General features: G+C 42.5%; 1 protein-coding gene across 2 annotated transcripts in view; it reads left to right on the top strand.

Moving 5' to 3' along the window:
* The window catches only part of LOC308297614 (uncharacterized protein), a 58,315-nt gene that overhangs the window by 24,619 nt on the left and 6,303 nt on the right, over positions 1 to 27,393 (top strand). The window contains exons 6-16 of one of the 2 annotated variants that reach the window (XM_080741122.1): positions 922 to 1,029; positions 3,650 to 3,695; positions 4,305 to 4,395; positions 5,498 to 5,639; positions 8,908 to 9,012; positions 9,693 to 9,786; positions 10,808 to 10,841; positions 11,434 to 11,511; positions 12,543 to 12,645; positions 14,655 to 14,776; positions 16,384 to 18,087. In XM_080741122.1, the coding sequence (XP_080597248.1) occupies positions 922 to 1,029; positions 3,650 to 3,695; positions 4,305 to 4,395; positions 5,498 to 5,639; positions 8,908 to 9,012; positions 9,693 to 9,786; positions 10,808 to 10,841; positions 11,434 to 11,511; positions 12,543 to 12,645; positions 14,655 to 14,776; positions 16,384 to 16,519 (1,059 nt within the window). In that variant the 3' untranslated portion in view covers positions 16,520 to 18,087. Of the gene's footprint in view, positions 1 to 921; positions 1,030 to 3,649; positions 3,696 to 4,304; positions 4,396 to 5,497; positions 5,640 to 8,907; positions 9,013 to 9,692; positions 9,787 to 10,807; positions 10,842 to 11,433; positions 11,512 to 12,542; positions 12,646 to 14,654; positions 14,777 to 16,383; positions 18,088 to 27,393 lie in introns of those variants that run through there. The other variant, XM_080741123.1, reaches the window with a different exon arrangement.

The raw sequence follows: 27,393 nt of genomic DNA on the forward strand, positions 1-27,393 counted from the left end.
TGTGAGCTTGTAGATCACACTCGGCTGCGACGCCGGAAGCTGCCGCACACCTTCTGCGCAATGCACATTGGGACATATTGTGAGAATAGCAGATCTACATGCTCACAACGCCTAGCATTGCGAGCATGTAGATCTGCTATTTTCACATTTTCTGCCTCTAATAATTGACAATTTGACCAATGTTTAATTTGTCATTTTAGAGGTATTAAAAAGTCCTTAAATTGTCACTTTAGAAATGTGCAGATACCCTCTATACACTTACACTGTGTGTTGGTTTGTTTACTGTTGAGTGAGAAAACAATGTTGCACATTAAGTCAATCATCTGGGGACCCCCCCCAAATAATTTGGAGACCCCCCTGGGGGTCCCGACCCACAGGTTGAGAACCCCTGACTTGTTGAGTTACAACTGTACTTTGATCACTTTTTCTGTCGACCCCAAATCTCTTTGCTCACAATGCGTGAGATTATCCATTTTTGGCTAATGTTCCCCCAGAAAATCACCACTGGGGTTCAAGTGGTTAACCGCTTCATGACCTATTTCTATACTTCGTCCTACAATGGTGTAGTGCAGCGAAAACGGCCGATCTGCAAGCTCGCTGCGCTTTGTGAGCTTCTGAAGTAGATCTGAAGATTGTGCCCAAATATGGACCTGCCCAAGTCGGCACAAATTGCCAACGGTTGATGTCGGCACAAATCCGTTCAAGTCTGCTGTTAAATTAAAAGGTGGTTTCTGTTAAGAATGACATTGTGATTATATCAACACAATAACCAAGCCAACGCTGGATGCCCAAACATGAACACAGCCTTGCGTCGCGTCTTATGCTTCACCGTTTCACTATTTGAAAATGTTTTTAGATTTCCAAATAAAGAGGGCAGGTTTAAAGTGGATAGCAATGTGTTTTGTTCTTCTGACTCCCCAGGAACCAGAGTGGGACATCAGCAGTGCCTTCTTCGCTAACGCTGCCAGCCATATCAAACCTAAAGGCTCCAGTCGACGGTCTAAAGAGAACAAGGAGAACGAGAACAAGGTAGGTGTGGTTGACTGTTTATATACTAGTCCTGTGTCCGGGGGTGAGCGATGAGAGATTGAATGTAGGAGACTCAGAAGTAGGGATGGCCAACGGTTAACCGTTACCGTTAAACCGATAAGAAATTGGTTACCGGTAAGCACTAACGGTTAATTTTGACCGATAAAAAAGAAAAGAAAAAGGAAATCAACTCATGTGTCACAACAAAAGCCCCGTACACCAAAATCTACGCAACATCAAGTCATCAACCATGCAACTATACGCGCTGTGGTCACACATTTCTGGACACCAATGTCTGTGTAACATCCATGCATTCATGCAACTGCGAGTCTGCGACGCTGCTTGATTTGGAATCGTACACGCTGACTTGTTCATCAGGAAACAAATGCTCCCTCGTCGATTGGATTTTACAAAACAGACCCCCGTCGTCACATTGAATCCCGTTTAAGAAGAGCTTAAAACACAACTTTCTAATGTTACATGTTGATGACGTGAGGAACGCTAAAGTCATCTTGGTTACATAGTAGGCTATGCGAAAATAACAGCTCAGAGTCGCAAATTCAATGATCGCTGCATCAGCACACACAAAACACGGGCGAGAGAGAAGAAAATGAATGAAATGGACATCACGTTTAGCCGATTCAACCATTCCAAAAGTCATACGATTGAAAGTTATTGCTCTACATGCGGCTACATGCGAGCGTCTGAACACATTTCCTTAACGGTTAACGGTTAATTAACTGATAAGGTCTGACGGTTATCGGTCAAGAAAAAATCTCCATTTGGCCATCCCTACTCAGAAGTAATGTTGGAGAACCCAGACCGGTGCCCGTTGGGCAGAACAGTCACCATCCATCCATGTCCAGTTGTGCAATACCCGTTGTATCCGTCTGACTGGCTGGCACTCTTTTATGCCCATATATGGTGTTCCATGTCCAGGCCAGTCTGTGATGTCATCTCCAAATTTGGGCACTGTAGTGATGTCAGTCAGTGATGTCAGTTGGGCTTTGTTACCGTGGTGGCGACACTGTTTAGTATCAGTGATGTCAGCATGCAGACAGACGGTCAGACGGCGGACGGACATACAGTACATTCAGTAAATTAAGTTATATTATCCAATCAGAAAAGGGACACGGTTTCAATGGAGGGCACCATTCCATCATTGGACTTTGGGATATTTGGGGTTACTCTAGATGAAATAATAATAACAAAGCTGAACAAGAACTATATTCTGGTTGCCCTGTACACTAATGACACTAATGAGGCGAGGAGAGAAGTCCTGTGAATCAAATGTCGCCACCCAATCATCAAGGATGATGATACGCGTAAGCTAGCTAGAGGTGAATACATGTTGATCTAATATTGTGGGATAGAAGAAAAGATGTGTGTATGGTCAATCAATCACTGCAGAATTACAAATGAATACACTGAGGGAAAGAAAACCAAATATCACATTTTCTGTCCAGGGGGTTGATCATTCTTTAAGGACAAAGGATCTTTTGTACAGATCAGTAACTAGAGGCATTTTGAAGTGATCTGTTGAATCAGGAGCTGAGAGGCTGAGTCCTGTCCTCTTGTTGTTCCCTGCTCTAGCAGGGGCCAAAGTCTATGGACTCTGCTCCGTGAAGGCATGAAAAAATACACATTCCAATTCCTGTCTTCGTTGGCCCACTTTTTATCTCCGTTTGTACAGCATTACAGCTTGGCCCCGGCTTACGCACTGCATTATGTAAGGCCTGTGAACCGCTGGAGTCATGGAAAGACGTCAAGTATGTTACGTCCTTTTCCACTAGGAGAGAGAAAGACATCCGCTGCCCAGGAAAACACAACAACAAAAAGAAAAAAATCACACCCAATGTGAAGTGAGCGGTGGTCATGCTTGCATAACATCTTCAGACTCGGATTTAAGTCTAGGATGTACAGGCTATGCCACACACACACATTTTGCTATGGCAAAACGCTGAGGAAAAAGGCTACAGACATACGACATATGACATCACTAGACAAACATGATGCTACGCACACACATTTTACTATGGCAAAACGCTGAGGAAAAAGGCTACGGACACACGCACAGCCACTTATAGGAGCGGTTTGCACCGCTCAAAAAGAAAATGCTGGCATGTGCTGGGTATACCGAGCACTGTTGTTTGATTGATTGATTGATTGATTGAAGACTTTATTAGAAGTTTGCATAGGAAAAGGTACAGTTTCATGACGGTACAGTTCACTGGTACGAGGTCAACTAAAAGGAGATCCTAGGAAAGCACTTGGCTTATTTACACAGGGAACCATTGAAGTATCTCATATAACATTGAATGACAGACGGATAGAACACAGTACTATCGTAAAGTAGATAGTAAAAAAAGGAAATAAAAATAAAATACAGTAGGTGAATGCAAAGAGGGGTCAGGGGAGGCAGTTAACACTCGTGCAGTTTTTGAACTAATGTAGTCTGGTTCATTTGTCATTGCTCAATTTATCACTCAGACAGGAGTTTAGGTAATTGTTTTTTTTTCTGCAGAAGCGGCCTGGGCAAGGCGGGATATTCTAGAGAAGGAAGTGATTAATCAAAGGCTGTGAATATGAGCTGATAACAATGCTCCTCATTCTCTTCCAGGTGAACGGATCGGACAGCGTGAGTAAGAGGAGTGCCTCATTGACAGGTGAGGAGTGCACACAAACTACCAGCCAATAATAAGTCATTTATAATCCCCTTTTTATATAAACACACCGGTACCAGCCAATAAGTGATTTATTAAAATTGAAACAAACTGTTGAGATGAGATATGATTTATGTATTACAAACAAACAGTACCAGAAGAGAGCTGAGCCCCATGGGCAACCTGACACAGTTAGGCCTGGGTTATATTTGAGTGCCGATGGCCGATTTACAAACACATTAGATATGCTAAATCCAGTGCACGACACTGGTGTGAAACTAAGTATAAATCAGGCTTCATGCTTAAAGGAGTAGTTCACCCCCAAATGTACTTTTTTTCTATTGATTACTCACATCATGGAGACTTGAGTTCAATAATATTTCTTGTTTTTTGTCGCATTTCTAAGACAATAATTTGATTACAATAAATGTACCCCCATTGATTGATTTGATTGATTTACTTTAATACTTTTTTGTCTTAGGTAAATTTGGGGGTGAACTACTCCTTTATCACTTGACGACAACGCCAAATCCATAAGTGTGCTTGTAGATTTGTTCTGTCGGCAAGCCGACGACCGAGTGTAAATGTTATTGCTTATTTTTTGTGATGCAGAAAAAGGGATCAAGCTGGTGCAGGAGGGCCAGTACTCCCAGGCAGCCGGCATGTTTACGGAGGCCATCAAATATGACCCCAAAGATTACAGGTACGACTGGGTGGTCATGACATGCTGCTGACACACACACACACACACACACACACACACACACACACAGGCACACAGGCACACAGGCACATGGGGCAGCTAGAGCAGGTTGATGAGTTCAGTGTTGATTTTGACAGCAAATGTAGTCATAGACGTAAGACGTTTGAATAACACTTTCATTTAGTTTAATTTAGACATGTTTTAGTTTTAGTCTACTAAATACCATATGATTTTAGTTGACTAAATCTACAGTTCATTTTGTTGACTGAATTGGGTTTTCGTGGGCCGTGATGGCGTTGAAATCACTACTCGGCTGTTTGCCGAAAATAGCAGATCTACAAGCTCACCACTGCGACACGTTGTGAGCTTGTAGATCGGCTATTTTTGGAGCGTGACACCTACACACAACCACACATAAAATGACTTGTCTTTTTGGTTATCCTGGATCTCTTCTCCACTAGTCCCTCCCTGACGTTTTAGTCCATTTGACGAGATTGTCAATATATTTATTTAGTCTTTAGTTTTAGACACCATTTATTTCATTTTTATTTGATTTTCGTCAGAGAAAAAAGGTAGTCGACATTTTTCATCATAGTTTTAGTCATCGAAATCAACACTGCTTTCAGTGCTTTGTCTGTGTGTGAAAGGATGTCACCATTATGACATTTTGCATGTCAATTAATTGTGACTCAAATACGTAATTGCGATTAATGATTTAATTGTGTTTTCGTCGTTGACAATTACATTTCTGTTTGGCTTGTATGCTTTGAAATTGCACATGGCAGATATGACACATAACCTAAATATAAAAAAAAATTACTGAAATATTTGACAACTTTATACTTAAAATATAACATTGATAGTGGAAATAGCCAATCTACAAGCTCACAACGCGCCGCGATGCAATCTGCTATTTCCACTACTTTTTGAAAGTGTTTAAAAAAAAAACTTTACTAAAAACTATATGAACATTTCTCAACATGGAAATGATTATGACGATTATGCAAAATATTTGTGATTACCTCATATAATTGTGATTAAAGATGATTATGTAATAATTGTGACTGGTCTATATGTGTATATGTGTTTTCTTCCCAACCAGGTTTTTTGGGAATCGCTCCTACTGCTACAGCTGCTTGGAGCAGTACCCTCAGGCCCTGGGCGACGCAGAGCGATCCATCCAGCTGTGCCCGGACTGGGCCAAAGGACACTTCCGCAAGGGCAGCGCTCTCATGGGCATGAAGGTGGGCAGTGGATGCTGTGTGGGCATGGCACATACAGTATAATAACATGGCAATGCAATGGAAGGGAATTCCCACTTTACTTTTAAGTGTGGTTAGTGTGGTGGTTTTGCGAACCTGTTTGTGGCCAAGGCACACCAATCGGCAAGTGAGAATCTCAAGGCACAACTGTAATAAAACCAGTGAAAATAGCAGATCTGATCTGCAAGCTCACACCGCGTCGTGTTATGAGCTTGTAGATAGGTCGCAGGTCTTCAATGTATTAATAAATAATATATTTTTTGGAGGTATAGAATTTGCCTCCAAATAAGTCCATACAAAGTTCTGGTAAAGTAAATGAAAAATTATATAGTTGTGCAAGTATATTGCAACAATAATGTGTGGTTGTCAGAAAATATCATGGCGGGGTGCCCGCTGGCCTACTGGTCCAGGCGCATACCACTTATAGGCATGGATGCCTGGTGGCATCGCCGGTTCGATTCCCGATCCGGGCGACCGTTGCCGCGTGTCACTCCCCATCTCTCCCCCCATTTCCTGTCAGTCTACTGTCCTATCAATAAAGGCATAAAAGCCCCCAAACAAATCTTTAAAAATAAAAAAATAAAATCTCATGGCACACAATTTGAGAAGTACTGAGTTAATGTCTCACTTGTGGCCTTTAGTTCTACCTCACCTACAGACCTTTAGGTGTGTGAGAGAGAGTGGGGTTGCTATGCTTATGAATTTGTTTGTTTCTGAACAGAGTCATAATTTATGAACTCCAGTCCAGATAGACAGCCCTTTATTGCTCCCTGTGGGTAATCTCTGGTGTTGTAACAGCACAACACACATGCTAGGTACATGTGAGAGTGGAGAGATAAAAATAAGAATAACATTTAACCCATTTAGGCCTAACCTATAGAATAGGGCTAAATCAGAAATTAGCCTACAAAACAAATATGTTGCTACATACTGTACATGTACTGTAAGCCCCTCCCAAACAGCAAAATGTGTTCCCGGCCTGAATGGTGTATGTTCACACTGTCTTCATTGCCTTCTTTTTACATAAAAATGTATTGAGAAGGGACCAAAAGACTCAAATCAGCGATGCCTTTAAAAGCGCTGGTCAGGGGGGGACACTCAGACGGTGTGAACACACCCTGGGTCAACAATGAAATGTTTACAGCCGTTATTATCCTTAACAGGCATCTGAGGAGTACATCTCAGTTAGTCTGTATGTGTGTGAATGTGCCAGGGTCAAGTAGGAGTCATTAATGGATAAACACTGCTTGGTTGTGGAGTTTGATGGCTACTGCCACAAAGGGACCACATGGCTTTGTGTGTGAGGATCAACACCTGGGGCATCCATCATTGCTTGAGGTTATTCACAACTATGGGCTACGACACTGACTGCCGGGCCATGGTTTGCTCAGCGTGTGTTCAGGGGGGGGCTTTAGCTCGCAGTGATCAGTCAACCACTGCTGTATCGGCTTCATAACAGATCTATCAGTTATCACACTCTGTCCTTTTATTATCACTGCCCCAACCCAGGGCAAATAAAGGCTGCCATCATGTGAGGATGATATTAACACAGTCTGACTGCCATAAATCAATTTGCATCAGACTGCCATACTTTTCTTACCTTTTAACGTGGGCGTGTGCGTGTCCATCGTGCACCAGTGTCTGCACGCCATTCACAGCTTTCAAACACAAAAATCCGCTTGCAAAACGAAGCATTAGTTGCCGATCTAGCTTTAGCTGTGTTTACAGAGTAAGCTAATGTCCTATTAGACAGAGGCAGCCCGTTCCATTTCTGCCTGGAAACGGAAATGGCCGTGCTTCTGGCCGGACCAGAAGCACTTTTTGGGGGGTACTTAACACTTTCCTAGCCGAAATAGAATGGCTTGTTGTAGATTAGCCGTGAAATTTCTATTATTATATTATGATCTGAACCGCATTCATTTTAGCAGACATCCAGCGCTATATCACATGGTCTTCATCCCCCATTACCATTCCGCGATCGCCGTTGTTTTATTCACCACAGTTCCCAATGAAAATCCTCAATCTGCATTGGCTTAGAGTGGGGTTTTCGGCCGACGCATCATACTCCCGTGCGTTTCGCGTGCGCGATCCGTTCACGTAAATGTCGGCTCAAATGATCCACGGATGACTCAAGAGTAGATATGAACAGTTTCGCTCGCATAGCCCGCAGCCCTGCTGCTGTAGAAGCACTGGTGTATAAACAGTAAACGGACGGCTCCAAGGAGCCTCTGAGAAGGAGATGAGCTGACGTCACTTCTGCTTCATCTCAGACCAGCCATGCGCTATCGATGCACGAGTGGTGACTAGGGAAGGTTAGACGATCGCCGATTTTCGGATAAAAATCATTTATTTCGGTTTGAATGACCCAGTACGGTAAAAGACGGCGCGGCTGAGACTCCTTGCTCAGATGTCCGGTATATTCCGGTTTTGATATTAACAGTTTGGCTGCTCTTGGTAGCCAAACACGTTCACAGACGAGATAAGGTTTCCATGGTAACCCGCATCTCAGACGCTTGCTACGGGTGCTGGTGAAAGAAAAAACTGCATACGTCATGACGCAACGCAGCCAGAAGCAACCGAGAGCGGCCATTATCCATTGACTCCTATTCTATACTGAAACATAAAAACGGCTTTATCTCGAAATAAGGTGCAAATAACGCCGAGGAGGCCGAGATCAGCTTGTCTTCGCGGCGACACTATGCCGTGATGGTCGGCCCCGGTTAGGATTTTAGTTTTCGCGACCGTTTCCTGGATCGTCAGTGTACACCCACGTGCACACGCACGGAGCTTCCGGGGCTCTTCAAAATAAAGCGCAAGTGAATGGTGGCGTCCTGAGTGTTAAGGGGCTCCCCGTGGCTTGGAAAGTGTTAACAACCAAAACAGAGAAAATCGGCGATCAGACTTTTGATCTTTTTGTTTCATATCAATTAAAGCATATTAAATTCTCTGGTTTCTAGGGCCTGGCGGAGGAAAATAACAGCTTTTTCTCAGGATTCTCTGGTTGGGGCAGTAAATGGGTTGAGGTGTGAACTGTTGTTGTGTGTTGCTGTGTTTACAGAGATACAGCGAAGCAGAGAAGGATGTTAAGGTGTTAATGTGTTTACAGAGATACAGCGAAGCAGAGAAGGATGTTAAGGTGTTAATGTGTTTACAGAGATACAGCGAAGCAGAGAAGGATGTTAAGGTGTTAATGTGTTTACAGAGATACAGCGAAGCAGAGAAGGATGTTAAGGTGTGTTTATGTTTACAGAGATACAGCGAGGCAGAGAAGGCCATGGAGACGGTGCTGAAACTGGACAAGGACTGTGAGGAAGCCGTCAACGATCTCTTCAATTGCAAAGTGCTGCAGTTAATGGTAACTATTACTAGTTAATGGTAACAAGCTAACTTCTTCTTCTCTTTTCCTTGTGTAAGGTCAGCTGTGCATGCTAATTATGGGTTCCACATTTGTTTGGGTATGAGTAGGTATATTTTGCAAAAGAAAAAATAAACTAATTAACAAAAGATAGGAACCAAAAGTTTATATTTGAGAATTATGTAAGACTATACAGCAAACAAACAGAAATAAACACAAATACATGTTGATATATAATTGTTAGAAATGAAAGATGGCCTTTGTTGCCACAGTGGTTTTTCATCATCTGTCTACATGTGTCTAGGGATGGGCTGATAAGCGATATTATCGTTTATCGTGCTAAAAGACATTCACGATAATAGTATTGTGGAGTTTTAATTTATAGTTAAATCGTCCTCCGGCATGCATTGGGATCAATTCACCTTTGTATTTGCCAAGCTGCATATCCGTTACCATTTAAACCCTCTATTGGTAAAACGTATTTGATACAGTCTTTTTTCCACACTCTACCAAATTGCGACGTGTTGTGAGCTTGTAGATCGGCCACTTTTTGGCAAATGTTCCGCCCCAGGATAATGGATGTTGGGGATACCGGTATTTTTGATTATCGCGATTTCTTTGGTCCACAATAATCGCGATATGAAATGTTCATTTGGGCCCATCCTTGTTTGTTTGATCAGGAGATTGGCTTTGAAGAGATGCAGAGTGTTGTACTGCTGGAGAAGTTCTCCACGGTCCAAGCTGTTCTAGCGGCTTATCCAGAGACCGCCAGGGGTGAGTGGTACTCATGTACACACACACGCACGCACGCACGCACGCACGCACGCACGCACGCACGCACGCACGCACACACGCACGCACGCACCCACTTAGCAGGGCAGGAGGACATGCAGTTCCTCTTTTTAACACTGGGGAGCAGTAGTGTATAGACGTAACATGAAAGAAAGTGAGAAGGAATTCAATTCTGCATAATATTAAACCATACTGTAAATTCACTTCACATGACGAGGCTGAATTGCTTCTTCAAATGTTTTAAAGACATTTTGAATTTGGATAAATTCAGCCTTCCTGTGTGTGCGGTTTGATTAGCTCATCTGATGTCTACTCCGGTCACATGCACCAAGAAAGAGAGCAATGTGTGCACATGTATCTAACATGAACACATCAACCCTAGCGTCCCCATTTTGGGCATTATGACAAGATGTAAGCACATTTTCCAGGTCACAATGTGTCGCAACACAATCTCAACAACGCTGAGCTTGTAGGTCGGCTAATTGCTCTACTTCTGGACGATCTGTTGTACGGCGAATTGTAAAGCAGGACTATGACTATGAAGCAGGACTACTAGGACTATTATGTATGGTGTAACATTACCTTATTTGTCAGTCAGCCCATTTAGCACAAACCTTTATTTTGTAGTATTGAAGTCATACAATATAATTTCTTTTGCTGCTTTTGCACCACAGGTAGCTATATATGTATGAAAACAATGTCAAAACATACATGCTTATACACTTTAATATGTATATATTATGTAAATATATACAATGCAGTGCCTCTCAGTTGGAGAAACATTGGTTTTCATGTAGATATACAATTTTTTGGATTTTAAGTGTACAGTTCCTCATGGGATTTGTGATACTTGGTAGAGTAACAGAAGTTTTGTGATAAACTGTGTGTGTGTGTGTGCGTGTGCGTGTGCGCGTGCGCGCGTATGTGCCTGTGTGTGTGTGTGTGTGTGTGTGTGTGTGTGTGTGTGTGTGTGTGTGTGTGTTCATTCTCATTCTCTCTACAGCAGGGGGCCAGGACTCGTTCATGGGTCAGGCAGGGTAAGTGACCGCTTGCCTTTTATGTTTGTCCGTTAAAACTCTGAAACCAAGTCTTCATGTCATCATGGAAGCAACACTCTGAGGGAACGCAGACATTATTTGTTGTCCGGCGGATCTCGCCGCGTCCTCCGACGTCTCAAAATGACGCAGAGGGGTACATGACTCCTGCTGCTGTCTGCTTTGAGTAAATGAGGAGGGACATGACTCCCCCTGCTGTCTACTTTGAGTAAATGAGGAAGTGATCCGTGGTGGAAAACGACTGATAAATCATAGTGATTTTATCATTATAATGGATAAGCCTAAACAAACCAGTTCACATGAACATTACTGATGTAAAATAAGATATCTGAACGGCTATGTATTTATACATAGCCGGCATGTATTTATACAATTAAAATGTCATGAGCCAGCACAGTTATAGGGGGGTTTGCCCAGACTTCTTTTTCTTCCGATCACCAAAAGAAGTCTGGGTTTCCGAGGCTATGGAAGCAACTGCTCTGCTGTTCTTCTGTTGAAGAACTGATCACATAATTAGAGATGTGAGATGTTTTACTGTTGTTCTGTTTCTGCTCTTTCTCTCTCTCTCCATCAGAAGTCCTTGTCCGTCTCTGTGGGTGGGAAACGTGACCACGGAACTGACCGAGAAGCATCTGTGGGACCTTTTTAAAATGTACGTAACGAGCGTGTTATGGTCAACTTACCTATTTGTTCACTTCGTTGTCTACTAGGGCTGCAGCAGTTATAGATTACACAAAAGAATCAATAATTGATTAAAATAGTCTTAATTTTAATAATTGATTGATCCCTATTTTGGGCATGGCGTAATAGGCGAAACTTTGTTGTTTCTTTTGTTTAAGATAAGCAAGGTGACCGCAAAGCAGCCAAAAGGCACGCACATCTAAAGCCACAGTTGGCTGGGTGCTAGACTAAAACGGTGCATACAGGTAGAAGAATAAAAGTCTGCACACCGATTTATGCTCCCAATGATAAAGCTTTACTTGTGGTAACGTTTCGAGCCTAACGGCTCTTCATCAGACCTTTCTTTTGTTTAAAACATTTCTTGCTTGTAGATCGTCTATACCAGGGGTTCCCAAACTTTTTTGTCTCAGGGCACCCCATGAATATTTTTTTTAATCCGAGGCACCCCTACATTATAATTATCACTCCCAGCACCTTATATTTATAGCATATCATCGTTGTCGGGTGGAAACCTTGTATGTCCAAAATCGTTCGTTTTGTATTTATCATCTATAAAATGTACTAAACCAGTGAAAACAGCAGATGCGAGGCGTTGTGTGCTTGTAGATCGGCTGTTTTCACTAGTTTTGTGCGACAGTATTGTATGATGAAGCAGGGCTTTGCTTTACCAAAAGACGTACACATTTGAAACTTGGAGATACAAGGTTTCTGCCCAACAGTGACGATATTTTAGTGATTATGTTGCGAGGAAAACGTTGAGATAATAGCCATGTTGGTTAGAACTGACTGAAAATAACTTTGTACTTCAAGTTTAAAATGATACTAAATATTTTTTCAAGTGTCCAAAAAAATTCCAAATATTATCAAATTATCTCACGGCACCCCTGGACTGCCATCACTGCACCCCAGGGTGCCCCGTCACCCACTTTGAAAACCCCTGGTCTATACTCTCCTTGGTTGTCAATGGATCATCTGTGTATTTCTGTTTGTTTGGTTCTGCAGGTATGGGGAGATCGAGAGCATCCGGGTGCTTCACGAGCGCTTCTGTGCCTTCGTCAACTTCAAGAACGCCAACATGGCAGCTCACGCCATGGACAAACTGAATGTGAGTGACCGGCTCGCTTCCTTTACTGCAGTGGGTCTCATTTTGGGGGTCCGGGGACTCCTAGGGGTCCCTGAGGGGGTTCCAGGGGATCTCTAGCTAAATGATTGATCGATAGGGACCAAATGGACCCGTACTGGCTACAGTGTAGCTTTTAGGGTCCCTGAGATACAAATGGTATCAGATGGGAGCTTGTATTTGGTGAAGATTCAAGAACATTTGGAGTAGACGGAAAAAATCACACCGGTGTGATTTTCACACACACACACACACACACACACACACACACACACACACACACACACAAAGTCACTTTTGGAGCGGTTGGCATCGCTCCAAAAAGGAGCAGGCCTAGTAAAGACCCCTGTGGGACTCCAATGAAGACTCTCCTCCTTACTGTACCCTCACCCTGTAGAGTTGACATGTGACTGTAACCTGTGTGTCTCTATGCTAACAGGGTTATAGCATTGATTGTAACCGGTGTGTGGGCTGTTAAGTCTGACATCATTTTGTAGGCAGAGGAGAACCTTTGGGGCCAAAAGGCCCCAGCGCCCGTGAATCTTTTTACTATTTACAATGTTTTCTTCTCTTTGTTGTTGAAAGGAAAGTGGTAGAATTATACTTTGGTCGTTATTTTTGTCTCTGATCTGTTGAAATAGCGAGGGACAGATATTGACAATAAATCTGCTTGGAGGTCTGACTACAAAATGATGTCACGGCTTAAAAGCCCCATGCTAACATGGTTATAGTATTGTGATTGTAACCTGTGTCTCTATGCTAACAGGGTTATAGCATTGATTGTAACTAGCTCCTTTCGGAACCCCTCACTCCACTGCTACGCAGCTCTGAGATGGGGTTCCTACTGGTAGCATGCCGGAATCCTCCGGCTGGATCGCCGATCCGCCGTTAGGGAACACTTCTTACCTTTTGGTGAACACTCTATCCAAAAAGTGACCGGTCTCTATTCATCTATAATCCTTTTACTTCTTTAAGGTGGAAGAAACTCGAAGCAAGGGGGTGAAATAAAGTTTTTATATCGCTCGAAAGACCAGCCGGCTCTGTGTTTTCCCGTGGTTTCCCCGTTGTAGTCTCGCGTGGCCAGACTGTTGCCTCCGCGATTTGGTCAAATGCTCACAGCCACGCGAGACTACAACGGGGGGAAAACACGGGAAAACACAGAGCCGGCTGGTCTTTCGAGCGATATAAAAACGTTATTTCACCCCCTTGCTTCGAGTTTCTTCCACCTTAAAGAAGTAAAACGATTATTCAGAGACCGGTCACTTTTTGGATAGAGTGTTCACCAAAAGGTAAGAAGTGTTCCCTAACGGCGGATCGGCGATCCAGCCGGAGGATTCCGGCATGCTACCAGTAGGAACCCCATCTCGGAGCTGCGTAGCAGTGGAGTGAGGGGTTCCGAAAGGAGCTAGATTGTAACCTGTGTCTATGCTAACAGGGTTATAGTATTGTGACTGTAACCTGTCTGTGTGTCTATGCTAACAGGGTTAAGCCCGTATCAGAGTGTACAGTGGAGACCTATCCACCGCAAATTTGAGGTGGAAAGCTTTCAACCTCAAGTCAGAAAATAAGTGCAGGCCATCATAGTCACGGCCCACGGTGAAGTCCTTTACCCCGTCTAGACCGGTTCAGGTCGACCAATCAGTGAACGGGGTGTAGAGCCTGTCTGTCTGATAGTAAAAACAGAGAGATGTGTTGGGACTCACGGTGGAAAGCTCTCCACCGTGAGGAATGATGTAACGTTGTAGTTTCATGACTCAAAAAGACTCGAAAAGACTACACCACGGTGTAAAGCCTTCCACCGCGGACCCGACTATGATACGGGCTTTATAGTATTGTGATTGTAACCTGTGTGACTATGCTAACAGGGTTATAGTATTGTGATTGTAACCTGTGTCTCTATGCTAACAGGGTTATAGTATTGTGATTGTAACCTGTGTGTCTATGCTAACAGGGTTATAGTATTGTGATTGTAACCTGTGTCTCTATGCTAACAGGGTTTTAGCATTGAGAACACGCGGCTGGTGGTGCGTTACCCAGACCGTCGCACCCAGAGGGTGATCCCCATCCCACTGAAGACCAGCCTCGCCATCACACAGCAGACAGGTGGCGCTACTGGGTATGGAGCACGTCACTGACGGGAACTACATTGTGACTCTGATGTTAGGGAGGGACTAGTGGGAGGGACAAATAAATGTAGTGGAGTAAAAGTCCAATATTTGGATCCAATATGTAGTGGAGTAGAAGTGAAAGTATTGGAAATACTCAAGTAAAGTACAAATACTTTACTCAAGTAAGTCTCTGCATATGCCTAACGCATCCAGTTCTCACCCCGAGCTGTGAAATTTGGCCTCCAAACTTCATCAAACATGGCTGGTAAAATTGGTGTGAGAATGGTTTGCATTTAACAGTGGCTCGTTCTGACGTAAAATTGGTCTTTAAATTTCCACCCAGAGTGGTATTAAAAAAAGATCTTAAAAAGTCTTAACACTTAAAAGTGCTGCAGATACCATGTCAGACTGAGACGTGAAGCTTCTTAACTTTGGAGATGTTTTAAATGATAAAATGACTGCCCTGGTGATGTTAGGGAAGAGAGTTTGTAATATTAAGTAAGCCTTGCCGATGAGGCCCATCTCCTGTTTCTGTAGCGTGAGGCAGCATGATATAAGTCATACATGGGCAACTGGCGGCCCGGGGGCCACATGCGGCCCCCACCTTCACTTAATGCGTCCCGCTCGTTAATACTGGAATACTGATATAATATTGATTTAAGCTGTTACATTTCCAAACATGACCTGTTTTAATTCTGTCTATATTAGTAGCCTAATGACTAGCATAGTAGTATTAAAATGTATTTCTTTTATGTCCAATGTAGGTATTTGTATTTAGGTTCATAAAGTTAACATGAGTATGTAACTAAATGTGTTTAAATCAAAATGTTACATTTCAGGATTCCAATTCAAAAGAAGCAAAAATAGCCAATCTACAAGTCAATCTGAGCTTGTAGATCAGCTATTTTTTGCTTCTTTTGTATGAGATACTAGAAAGTGACAAAGTAGGACGTAAGCAATATGCAATGTGGCCCTCTGGAGTGAAGGTGGACATATAGTGGCCCTCACCATCATCAATGTTGCCCCACCCCTGATATAATATGTACACCCCCTGGACATGACGCTAGTTAGTTAGTTAGTTAGTTAGTTTCATTTATTGTCCACAGTGTGGAAATTTGTCTTTTGTCTCATATACATTTAGACAACATTAAAATGACAAATAAACAGCAACAAACACTTACACACAAAACATCTTAAGGCAACAAGAAGGACAACAGTGGCATAGGTGAAGAAACAGGCAGATCAACGAGACATGACATCATTCAATGCCTTAATGGCATTTGGAATGAATGAATTGACAAGTTATGTCACCGGGACTTTCCCACTGGGTCCCATTTTCCCTAGTCTTTGCTATGACCCGGCCGCCGGGGGATCGAACCCCGACCTCCCAGTCTCAGGGCGGACACTCTAACCACAAGACCACTGAGCTGGGAGTTAGTAACGCCCCTCCCTGTGTGCTTCAGACCCCGACGTTAGTAACGCCCCTCCCTGTGTGCTTCAGACCCCGACGTTAGTAACGCCCCTCCCTGTGTGCTTCAGACCCCGACGTTAGTAACGCCCCTCCCTGTGTGCTTCAGACCCCGACGTTAGTAACGCCCCTCCCTGTGTGCTTCAGACCCCGACGCCGCGGCCCGGTCAACGGAGACGAGTGTTACTTCTGGAGGACCACGGGCTGCCACTTTGGGGACAAGTGTCGCTACAAGCACATTCCTGACCAGAAAGGCAAGGACCGCAAACCCTGGCAGCCTTGAGAGGCCCGTCTCCTCTCTCTACTACTGCGGGGGTTCAAAGGAGACTGGGGTGCAACGGACTGGAGCCAAGAGAACAGGTACTGAAACGGACCGGATTCTTTTTTGGCTAATAAACGGACCAAGTCAAACTAAAGGACCACATCAAAACACTCAGGCTCTCTAAGGGATACAAAGTAAACCTCACAGGCCTCCTCTCCACGGTTGGATTTCCCCTTACGCTGAGGAAATGAAACTGACCCGTGGCCTTGATTCTGTTGAAAGGGTTAAGGTCGCGGCGGCCTCGGACGTGGAAAGAGTCGGGTATTTATTTTTTCCAGGCCAAAACTTCTTGGTGATTATCCTGGGGACCAGATCTGTATGTTATAAACTCAAGCACATCTTTATTGGTGTATCTACGTGTTTCAAAAAGGAATTCACTAACTTCCCCCTGAAACGAGCACCACTTGTGGATTTGCGTCGGTTTATATACAGTATATTGTCACAGTGTGGCATAAACCTAGCTTTCATTTTTTTTTTTATCTGGCAATACATCTTTGTGAGCTTACAATAGCTGTTTTTTTTAATTGGAACGGCTGCAGGGACGTGCTGGCCATTGGGAAAAGCGGGACAACTCCCGAACGGCCCGTTCATTCCTGGCCGGCCATTAGGAGAAAAAAAAAAAAAGAATGTCGGCCTTCGTTCCATTTTGTGGGCTGGGCGGCCAACAAAGTAAATCGTCACTGTCGGGCAGAAAACCTTGTATCTCCAAGTTTCAAATTTGTACATTTTTTTCGCAAAGCAAAGAAAGCCCTGCTTCATCATACAAGGCCGTCGCACAAAAGTAGTGAAAACAGCAGAGAGAGATCTCTCTCTATAGCGCGCAATGAGGGCCTCTCCAACTCTTTTTTTCCCGGGCTGAATCAGGGGCCCAGCACGTCCCTGAACGACTGACTCCATCATGTACAGCGATGGTCCTCAGGATAAGATCTGGGAAGACTCCAGACTCCAGACAAACCAGAGCACAGCCAGTCATGGATGTCCTGGACTTACTTTGTGGCTGAGACCGGGGGCTCTGATCCCAGCCTGCCTCTCAGTCTGTTGTTTACCTGGGCCAGTGCTATCAGGCCAACAGACCAAAGACCAACCCACCTGCAGACTCACACAGAACACGTTCAGTTTGCTCTGTGTCAGACGGACGGGGGACGTTCGTTTGGTTCAGCGGGAGGTGGCTAAATGTGTATGTATGATCACACACCAATAGGGCTGGGGACTGAGGAGGAATCGGATATCATTGTGACGATAATGTCCTATTGTGGAGCAAATGGACTTTTTCTTTTATATATATAGTATATACATATAAAGAAATTTCTAAAATGGATATACATACATCTACGAGCTCACAATGCATCGAGATACAACGCTTTCTGAGCTTGTAGATTTTTGCCATTTCTGCCTTTTATTTAAGTTTAAAATAAGATTTCGTGATTCGTCGTTGTCGGGTGGAAACCTTGTATCTCCAAGTTTAAAATGTGTATGTTCTTTCGCAAAGTAAAGCCGTGCTTCATCATACAAGGCCGTCGCACAAAAGTAGTGAAAACAGCAGATCTACAAGCACACAACGCCTCGCACCGGCGTTGTGTGCTTGTAGATCGTCTGTTTTCAGTAGATTAAATCATTTTTATGACATACAAGGTTTTCACCCGACAACGACGATATGCAAAATCCAATCTAGTCTCTCTCATATCACAAACAATATGAGTATATTATATCCATATCTATTGCCCAGCCCTACACGCAAAACACTTTAGGAGGGAATGTAAAAAAAATGTGTTTGTCTCTATGCATTGGTTCAGTCTGTTATTTACTTTAATACACAAGGATTTGATATTATGCACACTCCCTGTCTATGAGGTAGTCAGACTTAACACTTTACTAGCTGCTTTCAGAACCTCTCCCTCCGCTATGCAGCTCCGAGATGAGGTTCCTCACAAATGTCATCCACAATCGTTCGGTTGCGGGGAAGATCCGCCATCAAGGAACACTTCTTACCTTTTGTGAACATTCTATCCAAAAAGTAAAGGTCCCATACCGGTCTCTCAGGTGGTTACTTCTCAAGCGTGGAAGAAAATCTAAGCAGCGTGTTGAAATAAAGAGTTTAAATCGCTCATTTTGTCAGCCGGTGCATTATTTTCCCCACTCTTTTGTTGTGTTAATACCATCTGACCAGAGGAGGTAGTAATGCGGCTGCAACTTCTGGAATGTCTAAAAAACATGGCACTGGCCGATTTAAACTCTTTATTTCAACACGCTGCTTAGGTTTTCTTCCACGCTTGAGAAGTAAACACCTGAGAGACTTTCACTTTTTGGATAGAATGTTCACAAAAGGTAAGAAGTGTTCCTTGACGGAGGAGCTTCCCCGCAACCGAACGATTGTGGATGAGAGTTGTGAGGAACCTCATCTCGGAGCTGCATAGCGGAGGGAGAGGTTCTGAAAGGACACTTTACAGTTTTACACACTAGATAAATATCCATGTATTGCGTCTTTTCAGTTGATTGGAGTGCTGCTCAGTTTGCTTCGATAACAAATGGAAACTAAGTAAAAAGCTTTTCCTAATAATTATATATAATTTCATCTACATTGTAGCATTGACTAGCGCCCTGCTCGAAGGTTTTAGAGCAGACCATATCAGCGTGATAATAAAGTGTCGCAGCAGAGTAGCTACGGTATTATCTTCTTAATTAGTTAATGCTTTATAATCACTTGCATCACATATTATATTACTACTATGCCTTTTTATTGGGACGGCCTGCGCGCACAGCAAGGCATCCCAGTACAACATCTTTATAGAGAAGTGTGTAAATATGGTGGTCAGTACTCGTTTCTCCCTCTCTCCAACACAACACACACTTTTTTTTCCTTTTCGTAGGGTGTCGACTTGCTGACGGCCGTGGTGTCGGTGAACTTTAAAACGTCATCACGTGTATTGCACCCTTTCTTCTTTACATAAAAAAAAGACGTGCGCACACACAGCTCTGTAAGCGTGTGGAGTGTCGTATTCTTTTTCAAAGCAGTGTTTTTGTTTTTCGAGACCTCCATTTCAGTATTCCACTGAACCAAAACACGACAGCAGTTTTGTTTTTGGTCATAATAACGCTATGAAACACTAGACAGTTTGCATTAAAACTCATACGTAGACCTGGATCTGTTAGATTCCACTTGGAAACACGTGGGGCTAATCTTTACATCTTCTTTAGTCCACACTACAGTACGTGGTTGCTCAAACTAATGTACACACCATGGAGGAAATATTTATTGTCCTATTTATATTGACTTAACCTGTACTTTGGAAGCTGTACTCAGCTCTGACTTTATTCTTATTTTTCTCATCACATCGGGTTAGCTAATAAAGAGAGATAGGGGTGGGCTATATGAAAAAAATATATCACGATATTTTTTCAAAGTGTATCACGATACACGATTACACAATCTTATCACGATTCTTTTTTCATGTTTTTTTTATGGTTATTTTTCAAGTTACTTAACAGTACAACAACCTAAAGGGTAAAAAAAACTACAAGAAAAAGGATTAACAGACAATTTAGACCAATTTGCAGGTTTTAATGAATTCTGCATTTAATCTCTAATAACAATTCAACAGGGATTTTGATACGACTCAGTGTATCACGATATATATATATATACGATATCTCTGAAAAGGCATATCGTGGAGACAATGTATGGCCTCAACGATATTTATCACCATATCGCCCACCCCTAGTAAGAGACACATGTTGCTATTAGTTTTATTTTTATGCCTTGGACCTGAGACTCACTGGAGCTTAGAGGAGAGGGGAAATTATGCTGTCTTGTAAAGGGTTTAGTTTAAAACACTGTTCACGTTGCTGCAGTTCTGCTTTCCTGTGGGTCCCACTGTGTGTCTTCCTCTGTTTTGCCGTGTCGTGGTGGTGTGTCGGGGGCCAAAGGTTGTGAAAGAAGAAGAATCTGATGAAACAAACTCTCGCCTAGATCTCACTCAAGTGTCTGAGTCGGTAACTCTGGTTTCTTATCGTAGTGTTACAATTTATATCGTATTCCTAAGACTTCTTGGTTTTTATTCTTTTCAAAAAAATACTTTTTTAAATTGTAAAAAAGAAGAAATGAAATGCACAGAGATATTCCCTTGGGTTCATTGTTAACTATTTGGCATGCCATTTTAGTACATTTGTAAATATTTTTTTCACACTCAAAGAAAAGAAAACATTACAGGAAAAATGGGTTTTAATTAAAGACTTATTATACCCCATGAAGAAAAGAAAACATTACAGGAAAAATGGGTTTTAATTAAAGACTTATTATACCCCATTGGTTTAACTTGAGAGCTGCAACCTGTTTATTAGTTTGTATTTTTATTAATCTACCAAATATGTGTATTCGGTTTTTCTGTGCTGCACTGCCAAAGAGTCTTTTGTATTTAATAAATGTATTTGAATTACACAAACTGTCTTATCATCATTCTAGCGAATACCAGAAGAGTCGCCAGAAAGAAACTCATGGTTTATGCCTTTTGATTGATTGATTGATTGATTTATTGATTGATTGATTGAGGTATTTATTAGAAGTTTTGGATAGGAAAAGGTACAGTTTCATGACAGTACATTTCACTGATACAAGGTCAACTAAAAGGAAAGTCGGGTAAGGGAGGTCTTATTTGTTATTTTCCATTGAGAACCTTAATCTCCTTAAATACCTGTAAAACTATGCCTACGGTCGTGGCTAAAAGTATTGGCACCCTTGCATTTGTTTAAAAAAACACACAATCGTCTAAATTGCGCACAGTGAAGGAACATCAAGGTCTCTGGAGATGGACTTGGGAGTCTTCAGATTGTCCATGTTTGGCTGCAATCTGACCTCTGACCTCCTGACAATTAGGGCTGTCACGATATGACATTTTACATGACGATTAATTGTCACTCAAATAATTGGCGATTAACGATTTAATTGTGTTTTTGTCGTTGATAATTACATTTCTGTTTGGCTTTTAGGCTTTGAAGTTGCATATGGTAGATATGACACATAACCTAAATATACAAAGAAATGAAGGACATATTTGACAACTTACTACTTAAAAAATAACATTGATAGTGGAAATAGCCGATCTACAATCGCGACGCGTTGTGAGCTTGTAGATCTGCTATTTCCACTATTTCTGAAATTTTTCAACATTCACGATTATGACGATTATGATAAAATAATTGCAATAATGTCAAATAATCACGATTAGACGATTATGTAATAATTGTGACAGCCCTACTGACAATTCTCTCCTTTTTCATTTGGTCCATGCTCAGTGTGTGACACAAAACATCAGAATGAGGGATTTACTCCATTTAAACTGGGTGGATTAGTGGTTACTAAAGATTAAAGTCAACTTGGACTCACCACAGGTGAGTTCCAGATGAATAGCCTGCTTGAAATTCAACTACAGAGTGTATTTAAGTATGTATGCAAATTTCTGTGTGAGCTAGGATTCTGTATTTATTCTAGTTTATGTTGTGTTCCTCTGCAAACCAAATACTGTATGTTGCTGTATGTTGATGCAAAATATGTTTTCATTTGCCAAGCTTCTGGAAGATTTTTTTTTTCTTTTCTGTTTTACAAATGCAAGGGTACCAATACTTTTAACCACAACTGTAAACGGTTAAACCTAACCTTATTCCTAACCTTAACCTCAGTAAAACGGTGCCAAAATCTAACCCTATTCCTAAGCTTAACCTCAGAAAGATATGCGTAATCCTATATCTATATATATATTGTATTGTCAAACGAAAATAAATATAATGTTTCCTACTCAGTTTTAAAGAAAAGAAAAATAAAAGAAAAAGTTGGTCACAAAAAAAAGAAAGAGATGCGTAATCCTAAAGTTATTTCTAGCTAGCCATACCAGCCTACGGACAACAATACACATTGTTTGCATTGTTTTACCGTTTTGCGTTTTTTTTGCTGATGTTATGTGATTTATCCAGACAGAGAACAAAAAGGAGGACGTGGTTCTCTCTCCACAAGGAGGCAGTGTTGCCTCTCTATTAATAGTTTCCCCATTGAAAACCTCTCCAGTGTCAATCTGAAATCTGCCGGTATGTGATGATATTGCATGGTCTTGTTTTTAACTGGCAGCAGTAACTGAGAGGCTGCGTTAAGTCATTCCTGATGCTGTGACACTGCTGTGATTAAAGAGGTGAATCAAAGGCATGTGGGGCCTCGATGTGCAGCATCTGGGAACCCTGTCATCACTTGGAGGAGACAGTCGTGCGGCCGGCATTAAGGATGCTCCAGGGAATCTGTAACCACTCAGCCTCTTGGGATAACGGCAGCGCAGAATGTGTGGGAAAACGTATGGGAAAACGTAGCGACCGGGTGACCGGAGAAGACCTTTTTTTTTAACCCATTTAACCATTTATTGAATGCTTTAACCAGTGAAGAATAGCAGATATACAAGCTCACAGCGCGGCACCGAGTGCCCGCGCTGCGAGCTTGTAGATCTGCTATTTTTGAAAAAGTTGTGAAAATGTGTACAAATCTTTGAATAAATGTATTTTTAAAGCGAACGTTTGTAACTCAAATTTTGCTTCTGGGGGGGGGGGGGGGGGGGGGTCCCTGGAACTGAGTATTTTGAGATGGGGGGTCCATGGTCAAATACATATCATTTTGGGGGTCCTTCAAATGAAAAAGCTTGAGAATCACTGACATAGTAGTCTCTCATGAACAGACTAACTGAGCTCCAGTTGAAGTGAAAAGAAGCTTTTCTTTGACGATGGCTGGCCAGATTGCTGACATAGAAACATAGGTTTTTAAAAAAAAACCTTAGAAGGATTCAAAAGACACTTATAGAATCGGGTCAAAAATTCAAATTTTCACGTTTTTTTTCAAAAATAGCAGATCTACAAGCTCGCAGCGCGGCACTCGGTGCCGCGCTGTGAGCTTATGTATCTGCTATTTTTCAATAGTTAAAGCATAAAATAATAATACACAATACTTTGTACCCGTTCTGAATGAGTTAAGCCAACAAGCCCGGAACGCATCTTCGTCTCTTTAGATTTTAACCACTTTAACTATTATTTAATGCTTTTAAACTATTGAAAAATAGCAGATATACAAGCTCACAGCGAGCTTGTAGATCTGCTATTTTTGAAAAATTGTGAAACTTTGTGCTGTCTTTGAATATATTGACCCGATTCTATAAACATTTTCTAAAAGTTTTTTCGAAAAACTCATGTTTCTCTGATCAGTAGTTTTCATCTTTTTCACTTTTTCACCCCAAAATTATAGGTATTTGGCCACGGACCCCCATCTCAAAATATGTTGTTCCAGGGACACACACACCCCCCCCCCCCCCCCCCCCCCCCCCCCCCCCCCAGTAGCAAAGATTTGAGTTACAAAGGTTGGCTTTGAAAATGATATATTATTCAAAGATTTGCACACCTTTTCACGATTTTCCAAAAATAGCAGATCTACAAGCTTGCAGCGCGGCACTCGGTGCTGCGCTGCGAGCTTGTAGATCTGCTATTCTTCAATAGTTAAAGCATAAAACGATGATTAAAAGTGGTTCAAGGCCTAAATAGGTTAAGGATGCACCATGGAATCTGTAACCACTCAAGCTCTTGGGATAACGGCAGTGGAGAATGCTGTGGGAAAACGCAGCGACCGGAGAAGACCTTTTTTTTTATATACTGCAGGGGCCTGATGCCACCTGCACTGCAATAATCCTGAGTGCTAATTCAACTCTTGAGAGAGAGTGTGTACAAATGCAACTGTTTTGGTTCCATTGCAGGGACCTGCAGAGAATGTAAGAGACGCAGGGGCTGAGATTTCTAAAAGGGCCTTTTGGTGAAAACATCGCAAATGGCAGACCTCAGAGACCTGAGACTTTAAGCTCAACACTATGATAAATGATAAAGCCATCACACGCTTAGCGCTGTCAATAACAAATGACACTGATCATCCTCTCTATCGCTACTTCGACCTCTTGCCATCGGGGCGTAGATACAGGACCTTGAAGTGGCACAAGGTATGGTTTAGTAGGAGTTTTGTCCCCTCAGCCATCGCTGCACTAAACAATCTGCTAAGCAAGCGCCCCTGTCGCTAGGATGGTTTTCTGTGAATAGTGGGGACCTGATGATCTGTCTTGTGATGTTTTGTGTTATATGGTTTTGTGTTGAACAGACTGTGAAGACAAATTTCCCCTCTGGGACAATAACGATTATTATTATTAACACGTCACGCTGCGACACGCTGGGAGCTTAGAGGTCTGCTATTTTCCGTGCTTGATACCACATCAAGTCAATACTCAAGATGTGGCGTATGTACGGCATGTATTTCTACACAGAGAGGGAACATAAGACGTTGCATTTAAGTTCAGGAGAGTTTGGACAAGGCAATAGGCTCTATGCACAGCAGCCATTTTGGAGAGAAGTTGGATGGTCTTCTCACTTCCTTCAAAGGTGTTACCAATGATACTAATGAAGGCTCCGTTCCATTTCATGTTGCACAGTGGTTTTCAAACCTTTTGCGCCTGCATTTGGTTCCATTTGAACATTCTCAGGGTAACACCTTTTAAGGGGTCATTTGAAACCCCCAAGGAACCACAAGGGTCCCTGGGCCACACTTTGAGACCCCCTGGTGTAGCAGAGTGTTTCCAGTGAGCCAACATGCACAATATCAGCACCCTGACTCTGTTTGAGCAGAATGGAACAGAGCCTTCATTAGTATTATGGGTAACACCTCTGAAGGAAGTGAGAAGACCATCCCAACTTCTCTCCAAAATGGCTGCTGTGCATAGAGCCTTTTCTCTCGAATTCGGCCTTCACTCAGGTATGGCATGTAATGGTCATTTGCATTTCTTTCACCATAGTAAAAAACTGCATTCATGTTCTGGAGAGGGCACTTTTTACAGACCTGATAAAAGGGCAGGGGCTCAAGCCCCCCTTTGATGTCTATGTGTGCAAGTGCCTGTTCCATTGTGTACACTCCTGAGTTATAGACCTCAAGGTCCATTTGGGTCCTAACTATCAATTATTTAGCTTAGTGAACCTGTTTAAGGGTCCATTTGGTTTCAATTGCAAATGAACACTGACGATGTTATTGTACTGTATGTATGTATGTACTCAGTGGTGCTTTGGGAATTTTTTTCCCGGGCGGGACGGTCATTTATTGATGTCACGTGCACGCGCGTGCACGCGGCCTCTAGAGGCTATTTAGATAGAAAGGATGTCAGCAGATCTAATGGTGGGAAAACAATAGTTTTCTAGTCTTAATTACATTTGCATTGTTACTTAAGATTTTATGTTCTACTTTCTTTTAATTCATTTAGAAAATACAGCGCTGCAGTAGGATAGAGAAACAAAGTTTGCCTTGAACGAATCTCAAACACTAAATACCACAGTAATATGGAGCCATGTATGAGGACACACACATCGACACATGCACATGCAGTCACAGCTGGAAACCTAGGTGTTAAAGTAGGCTATATCCATATGAATAGAGGGGGCTTGAGGAAGCTCACACATTCACCACTAGAAACCTGTTATGCAAAGTAGTAGCCACTGATTAAAGTATTGCTTGTAGTTATCGCGGATTCGCGGGGTGGGGGGGTTGTCACGGCTCTCGCGGGGGGGTATGCACGCGTTTACACGCTCGTGCACCGTTCGGTGCTGTCCGTGCGCGTGCATGTGGGGAAATATTTCCGGCCACAAGGCGTCCGGTCGCGTCCGGCCACCAAAGCGCTACTTTATGTACTGTGAGAGTATGTGTGTGTGTGCCTGCATACACTTAAAGAGGTGGTGCCATGATTTTTCCCCCCCCTATAAAACATGATTATCAGGTATTATGATTATACTAGGAGGAAGATTTTTTTTCCAAAAAAGTATACAGAAAGAGTTCAAATTGGGTTTTTATGTGGCCACACCCCCAGTTCATTAAGTATGCATGGATGTCATGGCCCAGCTGAAGTTAGCCACACCCCACAGTGTTGGGTGAATGGTAATTAGGGGAGGAGCTGATTCTGTGATGTAATAAGTATGTGTGTTTTTTAACTGACACTTTTGACCACAAGGTGGCAGCCTCCAAGAGAAAACAAACAAATACCAAGAGAATACCTTAAATAATTGCTCATAAAAACCATACCAGGGGGTCCAATGATGTACTTTCAACCTCCTAGACACATGAAAAACAGAAAAAAGTACAAAACTATGGCACCACCTCTTTAATGAATGTGTGCGTCTTGGAAGCAAAGGCTGCACTTGTCCAGAATCTTTGTGTTTCTTTTATAATTATCTTCTGGTGTTGAGTAACGGTGACTAAGGCAAGGCCTGCTCCTGTGGCTTTCCACTGACACAATCTGTGGATTTGAGTGGAAGGATCTCCTCCTGACATTTTGAGAAAGGAGGTTGATCTTGTTTGTTGAAAAAAAAACGCAAACACGGTAACACCGCTTGATGCCATGGCCATTATGTCTCGTTACCACATCACAGAAACCCTACACCCTGGCCTACACCCAATCCTCACATCTTGTTCACGTCTACTTGAACTTGATGCCCTGTCACTGCTCCACGGAAGGTGCCTGCAAGGCTGTGTGTGTGTGTGTGTGTGTGTGTGTGTGTGTGTGTGTGTGTGTGTGTGTGTGTGTGTGTGTGTGTGTGTGTGTGTGTGTGTGTGTGTGTGTGTGTGTGTGTGTGTGTGTGTGTGTGTGTGTGTGTGTGTGTGTGTGTGTGTGTGTGTGTGTCAGAGAGCCAGTGGTGGAAAAAGTACTCACATTTTGTACTTAAATAAAAGTATCAATACTGCATATAGAAGTATTCAGGTACAAGTAAAGGTCTGCAATTAAAAATGTACTTGAGTA

Source organism: Nannobrachium achirus (assembly GCF_963921795.1).
Source record: "Nannobrachium achirus genome assembly, chromosome: 13".
NCBI lineage: Eukaryota > Metazoa > Chordata > Actinopteri > Myctophiformes > Myctophidae > Nannobrachium > Nannobrachium achirus.